The sequence below is a fragment of the Camelina sativa genome, chromosome 16 (assembly GCF_030686135.1).
Source record: "Camelina sativa cultivar CO46 ecotype springtype chromosome 16, ASM3068613v1".
NCBI lineage: Eukaryota > Viridiplantae > Streptophyta > Magnoliopsida > Brassicales > Brassicaceae > Camelina > Camelina sativa.
In genome coordinates this window covers 477471-489224 of record NC_141895.1, presented here as the reverse complement: position 1 = coordinate 489224, position 11754 = coordinate 477471, and the positions used below count along the sequence as shown (strand labels likewise).

The following is an 11754-nucleotide window of genomic DNA, read 5'->3' as shown; positions in this document are numbered from 1 at the left end:
CGACTGGTCCCAGCCCATTAATACCATTTACATTTCATTGAAAAACCGCTGACAACAGTTTTTTTGTTGTTCACAGTTTTTTCCACTATTCGAAGAGAATTACTAATTGATAAAAAGTACGATTTTGATATTATTGTTAAAAGATTACCACTGAATCCGAATTTAACAGTATAATTGATGCAGAGGATGGAATATAATATAGTAGTAGTATCTAAGATACCCACACGTGTTTTGAGACTATTGAAATACATATTCTTTTGTTAAAGTAAGATGGAAAGTTTATGGCTATTTTGCTAATTGCTATTGTCTTATTTACGTATGCATACAACTTTGACATATAATCCTGTTTCAGTCCCTCTAATTTTAAAACAAGGTACAGGTTAAAAAAATATATATAATGTATAGATTCATATTTTAAAAACTGTAACTATAGCATCTAGCTAGTAAAACAAGGACGAGCCAGGTTGAACTGGTTAGTATCTCTCGACAGTGGATGAGCCACGACTTCTGTTTCAACATAGACCAACGTGGCTCGTCCTATCACTTGAATACTTGATACGTGTCGGCCATCTCCTTAGCCCCCATCTCTCCCCTATTCATATAAGTATTAAATACCAAATCAGTCACTTTTTGTGCTGTCGTCAGTCGCCACTTTACTCCTCTTTAATACCTCTTGACTCTTAAGGGTTAAGTGAAGTGAGTGAAACTTAACAATCGCGCGCGGGAGAGAATGGGAAGAGCGCCGTGCTGTGAGAAGGTAGGAATGAAAAAAGGGCGGTGGACGGCGGAGGAAGACCAGATTCTCTCCGACTACATTCAGTCTAACGGCGAAGGCTCATGGCGTTCTCTTCCCAAAAATGCCGGTAAATTATTTCTATACAATACTCTCCCTCTCTCTCTATCGCAGGCAGGCATGCATTAGGCCATGTTTATAGGGAGAACACATGGGGTGTTCTTAGGCATTTTAAAAATGAAAATAATTGAATAGTGGACTTAAGATCAGGCTCACTGATCTTATTCTAGAACTGTTCTTGGGCCTGATCTTGTGTGACGTATCTCTTTCGGATTGGTTGAAAATATATGGAATAAATTTGGACATTAATCTATGTATTAATTAAATAAAATGTTTGTCTTGTTTAATTAATTAAGTAATATGTTTGTTTGTTTTTTTTTAAAATTTTATTTACAATGTTTTTTTTTGTTTCATAAAAATATGGCATTGTATTTTGAATTTTAATAAAAGTTTTATAAGTTTGCAATTAAAATGTTATTTTATAAATTTTTATAATTGTAATATGTTTAAGAATATTAATAAACATTATATTATTAAATAGTATTAAACATTCTTAAATTTTTTATTAAACATTAATCTATGTATTTATTAAACATTCTTAAATTTCTATAAGAATATTATATTATTAAATATTAAGATCTTAAACATGTTCTCCCAATAACTAACTTTTTAACAAAAGTTCTTAACTACTGATTTTACATTATTTTCACAATATTTATACTCTAAGAACACCCTAAACTAATCTCCCTATAAACATGCCCTTATAAGAGAATTCCTCTTTTTTTTTTTTTTTGTTAAAACTTAGTAGTATATAGGAGAATCTTCCCTTAACCCTTTTATATTTGCATAGAGAAATTAATCAATCTCTACAATGAATATAAAGTTGTCGTAATCGTAGATACTTGATGAATAGTTCGTCAAGGCATATTAATTTGATTTTTAACAAATAAGAAAATGTAAAAAAATTTGGTTCGATGATATAAAAAAAAGTGGTATCTTTTTTTTTTCTTTTAAACTTAGTAGTATATAGGAGAATCTTCCCTTAACCCTTTTATATTTGCATAGAGAAATTAATCAATCTCTACAATGAATATAATGTTGTCGTAATCGCAGATACTTGATGAATAGTTCGTCAAGGCATATTAATTTGATTTTAACAAATAAGAAAATGTAAAAAATTTTGGTTCGATGATATAAAAAAAAAGTGGTATATTTGACATTTATAAAATTTGAGGTTTTTACTCATAATCAATTTCAAATTTTCAATGAACTAAAATCTCAATAATTTACGTATCGGGTGTTGACTGTAGGAGGTGTGAACAGGAAATTTCTTTATTATAACACAAGTATTTAGATGTATCAACGTTTTATTTTCTGCAGCTAATGTAGAATGATCTGTTCTGTTTTGCTAGTTGTTGATAAAACTGACGATCGAACTATCAATAAAAAAATTAAAAAAAAAAAAAAAACTATTTTCCTATCAACAATATTGGGATCGTAATATTCTAAGAATGTTATGCAACTGTGTGGTCGTCATATACCAAACTTGCCTTCTTGTTCTCAGACATTATTGTTTATTTACATATATGCACTCTAACTTCACAGAAAAAAAAAAACAAAACAGCTGTATACATGGAGAAGATAAAAAATGAAGAATCGTTGACTATAATTTCTTTTGCCTTAAAATCTGACGTGGTATTTTTTTTGAATTTGAGTAAATTTTTAAAACAGGGCTAAAGAGATGTGGAAAGAGCTGTAGATTGAGATGGATTAACTATTTGAGATCAGACCTCAAGAGAGGAAACATAACTCCCCAAGAAGATGACCTCATTGTTAAGTTGCATTCCACTTTGGGAAGCAGGTAACTTTTATCTATGTCTATATCGTACTTTGAAATAAATGACTAAAGTTCTAAACTTTAATAAAAACATTTATACTAAACTGTATATGATAATTTTAACGCTAAAATGCAGGTGGTCAATAATTGCAAGCAATCTACCGGGAAGGACAGACAACGAAATCAAAAACTATTGGAATTCACATCTCAGCCGTAAACTCCACGGTTACTTCAGGAAACCAACTGTCACTGATGTCGTCGAGAATGCTCCTCTGCCTCCGAAGCGTAAACCCGGAGGAACTAGCAGATCAGCCATGAAGCCCAAATTCATCCCGACCTCTAAAACCCCTAAATCCTTAACAAAGACAAACAAAAACGGAATGGTTTTGCCAACTACAACAATAGAGATCAATGGAGAGGGAAACAAAGAAGACGCATTAATGGTTTTGTCAAGTAGTAGCATCAGTGGAGCCAAGGAACCTGGTTTAGTACCATGTGGCTATGGACACGATGGTTATTGTAACACGAGCATTAATGGCGACGATGGAGGTTTGTGTAGCAATGACGACATATTCGATGCTTGTTTTCCACTAAACGAGCCTGATGCTGTCCACGTGTCCTCATTTGAGTCGAACAACGTAGAAAACTCTGAGCCATACGGAACGAGCTCCGCCTCCGCTGAGCATGAAAATATCGAGTCGATGGCTGATGACTTCATTGACTGGGACCTTGTATGGAGAGAAGGTGAAACCCTTTGGGACGAGAAAGAGGATCTTGATTCGGTTTTGTCGTGGCTGTTCCAGGGGGATGAAAAAGCATCTGAGAGCAGACAAAAGGACTCCAACGACATTGGAGAACCGTTGGATTTTGAACAAGAAAACAAGATGGCTGCTTGGCTTTTGTCTTGGATACCATATGCATTTTTTCATTGGTCGGATTAAAAAAGTCCCCACGTGGCTGGATCTGGTCCGTTATCTTCTTCATTAACTAGAGTAGACGTATTTACGTACCAAAAAAGAAGACAAAAGAGGGTCACTATCTTACGTTTAGAAGTAATTAGATTTGGTCACATAGTCACTACAATAATGCCTCACGTGATGCCATGCACTATTGTCTCTACTATTTATTTCCCTTTTTATACCGGTAGCCGTATGATACGTTTTAAAGAAAATACTTATTTATATAGCCTATAGAAAAATATCTCTATAAAGTTCATGGGATGGACCGTTCCTACGAATTTACTGCAAACTCAGACGCATTTCATGTGCCGACATCGTACTACTAAATAAATAATCCCTCCATTTTTATTAATTGTCAGTTAAAATTTTGTGTCATAATACTTGTCATTTTAGATTATTAATGCAAATATTCTGTAAATATTTCAATTTTATCCAACTGTTTTAATGTTTTAACTAATAAAAAAATTAGAAATTATATTTAAAAGAAATAAAACAATAAAATTAATAGTTTTCTTACTCTATGTGAAACCACTTTAGACGATAACTAATAAAAGTTCGAAGGAGTAGTACTAATTAAAATACAAAATTATGTAAATCGTATAAAGCTACGAACTACAAACAAATTGGTGTGACATCTTCCGTCTTCCCACGAAAGTTACTTGGGTGTTACCGTGTTAGTATTACCTTACTTAGATTAGAAAAAAAAACAGTCCTAAGAAAGTTACTTGGGTGTTAGTATTACTTTACTTAGAGCTTCTTTATCGGTAGTATTTTAGAGGGTTGTTAGAGGGGTTTTAAGTGTTTTGTAGAGAAAAAATAAATCAGAAAGAAAGAAAAAACAGAAGAGATCCTTTAATATAATAGACTCATTTTGGATATAAGAGGCGGTACGTGTCTTTATTTGGTTGGGCGAGAGTAAAATAGAAAAGGGGAAAAAAATATTTGACGCAGAAATTTTTTTCTTTCTCTCTTTCTCTCTTTCTCTCATTCTCTCTTTGTGTCGCGATCAAATTCTCGATCCGACAAAGGAATTTCTCCATGAATCGGAGGTTAAAGAAAGAATCAATGGAGTGTTGGGTCGGAGACGATTTGAATCGGCGGAGATCTTATCGGAGGCGACTGTAGGGCAAGCGATTTGAATCGTCATGGAGATGGTAGCAGAGGCGAATTGAAGGAGAAGGCGATTCAATCGGAAGAGAGTGGATCAATTCGATTGAGAGGGTAAGTTTCTCAGTACAATAATATGATTAGGTAAACTGTTAGGTTTATTTGATTTTGGATCGCAAATTAGGGTTTTTGATGTTTGTTCGAGAAATTGAGTTCTTGGTGTGTTTGTGTTCCGATTGATAATTGAAGCTTTAAACGGATTAGGGTAACTTGGTGTGCATGTGTTCCGATTGGGTATGTTTGTGTTCCGATTAGGTGTGTTCAGTCATTGTTTGTGTTTGTGTTTAATATTTTTTGTTATTTGTGTTTGTGTACCGATTGATAAGTGATATTGTGTGTGGTTTACACATGATTGTAAAAAAACAAAGTATATTGTTCTTGTTCGATTTAGGTTGTATTAGTATCCACTCCTTGTGATATTCATTGTAATTTGTGTAATTGTGATATATGTCTCTCTTTTGTTTTTAGGCTAAATGGGCAAAAGTGGATTGATGGATTGAGAAGTATAGAGTGTGCTACCTATTCGGCCATAAAAGAAGGTAATTATCAGTCTCTTCTTTCTTTATTTTTTTGATGTGAGTTAAAGTATGACTTGAGTTACTCATTGATATTAAAGCTTTTGTTTGTTGGTTGTGATAAATGTGTTTAGTACTTGTTAGTGTAGGTATCTAGTTAGTCATTGTTTGTGTTTGTGTGTAGTACTTGTTGTTGTTTGTGTTTGTGTACCAATTTATAAGTAATGTTTTGTGTTGTTTAGACATGATTGTAAAAAAACAAAGTGTAGTTCTTGTTCGATTTAGGTTGTGTTGTTTAAACATGATTGTACAGAAAACAAAGTATAGTTCTTGTATCCACTCCTTGTGTTTGTTTGGTATTCATAGTAATTTGCCAAATTATTATATATGTCTCTCTCTTTTGCTTTTGAGGTTAAAGCTTTTGTGTTTAATAATTGTTAGTGTAGCTATTAGTCTAGTTAGTCATTGATGTTGTACATTGAAGTTTTGTGTTAGTTGGTTGTGAGATGTTTAATGTGTGGTTGTTGTACAACTTAATTTCACAATTTAAACCAACTAATTGTAAAAGTACATAAAACATAAACCTTATAAATTAAAAGACTTCCCCTTCATAGTTATAAAACAAAACTCAACCATTGTAATATTAGTCATTCTCTCCATTTATGAATTGCACTTCTATTGTAATATGTATTAATGTTTTTATTATGTTTTGTATGTTTGAAAATTAATTAAAATGCAATATTTTCTAATTTTATAAAATCTTAAATGTTTACACATTTATACCACTTCTATTCTATTTAAAATTTTTAAATTTAAAAAAACATTATTTTCAAAAATAAGAGACCCAAAATTAGAACTTACCAATAAATGGAAAAATTTTAACTAAGAGATCATAGGTTCTTATATTCAAAATCAAACACAATTAATTCATAAAAAAATTAAAACAGTGCTTAACATCCCCTCCCTAAGATACTACCGATATTGTTGCTCTTAGGTTAAAAAAACCTAGCCCACTTAGCCATGACTGGGTTTTCCTTTTTTTTGTTGCTATCATTTATGTCATCTGATTAATTTTAATGTTCTGATTAGTAATCTATATTATTATTTTCACAGTATTTTTGAGAAGAAGACTTAAAATTAGGCAATATTTACATCATATGTCATTGTAACTAAAACATTTAATACAAAAATTTTAAAAAAAAATTAAATTAGGAAAATCGAGTATGGAAATATATATTTACCTAAAATATCTGAACAACATCAATTTCTATTTTTCTTTTTAATTACAAGTTTTAAAATGTTTTAATGAAAAAAAAAACTATAGTATCTTACCTTATTCAATTTCGATTTTCTTTAATTGGTTTGGCATTATACATGTTTTCCATTATACATGAATTGTAAAATATTTTCTATGTTAAAATGGATAGAGCAATTGATGTCAAAATGGGTAGAAAAAATATAAAAATAAACTAATAATGTATGATTTTATTATACTATATATATATATATATTTTTTGTTTTAACCTCCACAAAATGATATATGTTTTTTGACTAAAAAACATGTGTCATTTATAGAGTTATGATGTCAAATACAAATATATATATATAGATATAATATAATCTGTGTAAATATCAATAACAATACTAAAAAAGCAACAATAATTTATGGAAAATTTTATTTATCCACGGGTCCAAACCTAAACTAAAAATAATCATAAGAATGTGATGGGAATTATGTTAATATTAGTACACTTATATATATTTTGCGGGTTGATTTAGAAACACAAACAAAATATTTTAAAACTTAATTTTATATGAAAAGAGTTAAAAACCAACACTAACCCGCTCCATCATACTCAGATACAAAACTAACTATATTTTTTAATAACTATTTTTTTATCCATGGGTCCAAACTTAGACTAAAAATAATCATAAGTATATGATGGAAATTAGGTTAATATTAGTACACTTATAAATTTTTGTGGGTTGGTCAAAAAACACAAACAAAATATTTAAAACTTAATTTTATATGAAAGAAGTTAAAAACCAACACTAACCCGCTCCATCATACTCATAGACAAAACTAACTAATTTCAAATTAGTGAATAAAATTTAAATAATTTTACACTAAGTATTATACATATTAACAGATGTTTATTTTCACAACAACTAACTTTGATTGATTAAAATCCAAAATAAAAGAATTTTTATTAATTAAATTTCAAAAGAAAATAATAATTTTTATATAGATCAAGAAAATAAAATTACAAATATCTCAATATTATTGTAAAAAAGTTTAAAACATATATTCAATCCAACATAATGTATTTTTAGTAAGTTATATAAAATATATAAAAATACATAATCTTGTGGTGTATCGCGGGTTATAATTTAGTTAGGTTGAATAAATAGAAAAATCAATGAATATTAAAATTAGTCGAACTAACTTTTTACACAAAGAAAAACTGAAATGGGCATTGTCTTTTATATTTCTTTTATTACAGGCCCAATTAACAAGGGCCAGATATAAATCCGCCGTTGTGTATAGCTTCCGGTGAAGCGGCGACGATGTTTGCGGCGAGAGTACGAGCTTCTCTTAATCCTTTGTTCCATGGAAGGTATTATAATAGCTCCTCGGTGACCAGAAATTGTACGTTACTCGTTACTCTTCTTCCTGAATTGAATAATTATTGCATTTCCTAGAGATTTTTTTTCAGATAATTGAATCCACTGAGAATGTTAAACTTGACGAAATGTCTAATTCGGTGTTTCTCAGGTGAAATTGCAGAGGTTTCGAAACGTATTCTACAAGAGAGGTGAGGTTTGAATCCGTAAATTGTTACTCTTTTGGGTTGTTTGACATTGTTTCGTTCGTTAGGGTTTTTAGTAACAATTGGACTTTTTTCTTGTTGGGTAGATTCAGAGATGGAAAGCAGATTATGAGTAGCACTGGTAATGGACTAAGAATCAAACTGTTCAACCGCTCATTTCATAGCTCTCCTCAGTGTTCTGATACCTCAGAATCTGATGTAGGTACGCTTTTGTTAACCAGAGAACTTGGATGATTGAGAGAATAGATGATAAATTTTGTGATCTTGAAAATGGTGATTCTTATTATCTGTGTGAAAGTACTTTCAGGAGTGAGAACACTTGCACCTGCGTTATTTAGTCATCTTGAGGATGATTTATTCTCAGAGTTGGGTCCTGTAGAAAAAGACTTGGATCGGAATGTGATTGTGAAGATGTTAACTCAGAAGCCAGAGCCACTACAGGTTAAGAAACCAGAGCTTGTTCAGGTAAGCTTTATATAATCTTCTTCATTGAGATTTCCTTCTTTCTTCTATATTACTGAAGTGAAGTTTTCATTCACTCTATCCTTAGGATGAGGTTCTTTTCGCTGCAATGGTTTATTATCCAAAAAGATATCAAAAATTTCTTTATTGAGCTGATTTATTTTTTATTCCAGAAAACTAAAAGCAAGAAGACGAAGAAGAAGAAGAAGAAGAAGAAACATGATCAAGCTTCTGATTCAGTTTCCAAACCAATGCTGTTGACTGAGAAGCCAGAAGTTTCTTGGGTATATACATTTATCATATTTATGTTAAAACTTTTCTCTGGACAAGATTTTTGATATAAGAAGATTGAAAGCTCGTAATTGTGTGCTTAATCCATTTTTCTTACCAGAAAACCAATGGCAAGAGGAAGACGGAAACACATACTTCTTCACCAGCAAGAGATGTTACGGATTCAAATGTTTCATTTTCCAAGCCAACCATGCCATCGTCTCCTGTTCAAGATCTCAATTCCAAGTCTCAAAGCATAATCAGTCCCAGTTCAGAGCCGAGAAATGAATCCAGCTCCAAGGGTTCTGCTACCTCAAATCATCCCTCGTCAGTTGTCTTTATAAGGATTGGGAATTTAAACTCGAAAACAGCTGACTCTTTGATACACTCGATGTGCTTGTCGGTTGGCCCTCTCGAGGGTCTTGCTAGGGTTAATGAGGACACTGTTGACGTCTTATATCGAGTGAAAAAACGGAACGTGGCAGATTCTATACTGGAAGAGTAAGTGAAACTGAAGAAAATAAAAAGTCTTTTTTTTTCGGTTCTTTGAAACAAAATTCCCTAAAGCTGTTCCTAATTTTGTTTCCAGGCTAAAAGATACAACGGTAGATAACTCTCAGTGGACGGCTGAGATTTTACCAGAAGCCGAAGAAGCTTCTAAAGATGAAATGGGTCTGAGAATCACCCGCTGTTGCAAAAAATTGGATAAGCATCTGCTTATGCAGCGCATCCTTGGAAAAGACTTGGAAGTTCTACTCCATTCGGTTATGCATCTGGAGAACCATCCAATGGCTCGAGATAGGGGCTAAAGGTTTTAGTTTAGGATGTTCCCAAGAAGCCTAATGACGATCTTGGGTATCTGTTAAGGTCTTGCAGTTCCTTTGATAATCAATTGAATTGGGGTTTGATAAAATTTAAAAGTAAGGGAGTGTAACGAAACTATTATGAATTACAGGGGGCGTTAAATTTTTAAGTCCGTTAATTAAGGCGGGTGTTGCGGTAGTGAAAAGGACTGTCTTCCCCCATGTTTCAAAGTGTTGATGCAGTCATGGTGGTGGGACTCCGGTGCTCCAAAGTTACACTGGTTCCAATCTTGTAATCTCCATAGTCCACTCTATGGCTTCATATGTTTTGCTATCTATTTATGTCATCAAGAAAAGATTAAAAAACAAGTAAAAGTATTATTACAAGTGATAGCCTATCTGAAAGGGACTGTCTAGGCCTAATTATGATAGGCCCATTATAAACAGCTTATTATTTATTGGTTAGCCCATTATTAACCTTGACTGTACTGTACGTTTAGCTTTCCATTTGAGAATTGACAAAGAAACAAGTTTTTGTTCTTGTTGGCGATGTTAATTGTAAGTTTAAACAACTCCAGCGGAAGGGTGGAGTTTCTGATCGTGTTGAAGCGTGAACACAAAAATACCAAAACTAGGGTTTACCCGCTTCTATATATTTGAAACTTTCTCAAAAAGTCCAATTTTGACTTGTAAACTATATAAATAAGTAATATTTTACTGAAGAAAATTAGAAATTACAGCTTACATTTGTGTCATTTGATATCGGAAATAGAAAGTTCCCACGCAGGAACAGTGTGAGACAGATCAGATCAGCACAGCTAAGCAATGAAGTGTACAGTAGTTACGACTTTACGTAGACGATTGATTGAAGTGACACCCTCCACCACTTGTTGTTACTTATAGTTTTTGTCCATAAAACTATTTTCCACTAATATATTAATTTAAATATATTCTTTTTTTTGTTTAATTTCTGAAACTCGTACGACTTTAGACGTGAATCATTAAGATGTGGTTATAAAGTTGGTTATAAAGTTTTACTATAGGTAAACATTGCTTTAGTTAAACATCATAGATTGTAAATAAAATTATTCTAAAGTAAAATAAACAAAATAAAAAAATATCTTTCAAAACTATCTGGAAAAAGTGTCTAATAATAAAATAAAAAATTACGGCCATGTTTTTTTTATGACTGGCCATCCTATGAATGATTTTAATAGTGTTTTTTCATCATAAAATATTTTTTAAAAATTTTGCATGAGTTATTATTATATTGTGATATGATCTCTGATCAACTGAGTTAAGATACAAATAAAAACAAGTAAGCTAGTCTGCTTATAAAGCATATTAAGGTCCCATGACATGACTGTCTTTAATGTAATCTGTCGCAAATTATTACGCTTATTGATTTTTATGGAGAAGAAAAGCCAAAAAACCAAAAAAAATGAAGAGAGATTTTCACTTTTCAGAGGAGTGGGTCATGTCAAAGTATGGACCTCCTCTGTTCTGTTCTTTACTACTCTTCTCTTACGACAACTCACGTGGCCTTTTCTTTCGTTTTCTTATTCCGCAAAATGTATAAAATCAGAGAGCTTATATATAAACTTTGGGCCCAAACTGAGACAAGTTCATGTGGGTTGAATATATTTCAGATAGATAAGACAGCTAATCTTTATGTTGTGCGGTGGATCGCTAAGTAGCTATACGTGCACGTCAAATTATATATTATTCGGTTTTTATTTTCAACGACAACTTTTGCCGCAGCAGTGGCAGCAAAAAACGACACCGTTCGTATTCGTTGTTAATTGTAATTATGAAATATCTTATTGTTGAATCAAATTCATCTTAGTATAGTTATGAAGGAGATTTGCTTCACATTTCAACACAACCTAATCTAATATGAAATATCTTATTGTTGAATCAAGAGTGTAGATATTTTAACTAAGGACACAAGGAAGAAAAAACCATATAAAACTCATGGTAGGGATGATAGTGAGTGATATTAACAATATAATAAAGCATATAGTAATATTTTAGCAAAAGGCCAATTAGATAAGACTTGAAAGATGCAGTTTCAATCACCAAATGTTAATAAGACAAACCACAAATGGGTCATGTAG

General features: G+C 31.9%; 1 protein-coding gene and 1 non-coding gene across 2 annotated transcripts; both read left to right on the top strand.

Annotated features, from left to right (window-relative positions):
* Positions 1-657: 657 nt before the first annotated feature.
* LOC104753178 (transcription factor MYB11-like) lies at positions 658-3698 on the top strand. Its single transcript, XM_010475468.3, has 3 exons — positions 658-863; positions 2525-2654; positions 2767-3698. The coding sequence occupies exons 1-3, from the start codon at positions 731-733 to the stop codon at positions 3569-3571; spliced, it is 1068 nt and encodes a 355-aa protein (XP_010473770.2). The 5' UTR covers positions 658-730; the 3' UTR covers positions 3572-3698.
* A 4059-nt stretch (positions 3699-7757) lies between these two features.
* On the top strand, positions 7758-9843 carry LOC104749062 (uncharacterized). The gene is made up of 7 exons (XR_015584618.1): positions 7758-7921; positions 8048-8087; positions 8189-8304; positions 8410-8567; positions 8738-8848; positions 8956-9335; positions 9424-9843. It is a non-coding gene; the product is annotated as an uncharacterized LOC104749062 (transcript).
* Positions 9844-11754: the final 1911 nt, after the last annotated feature.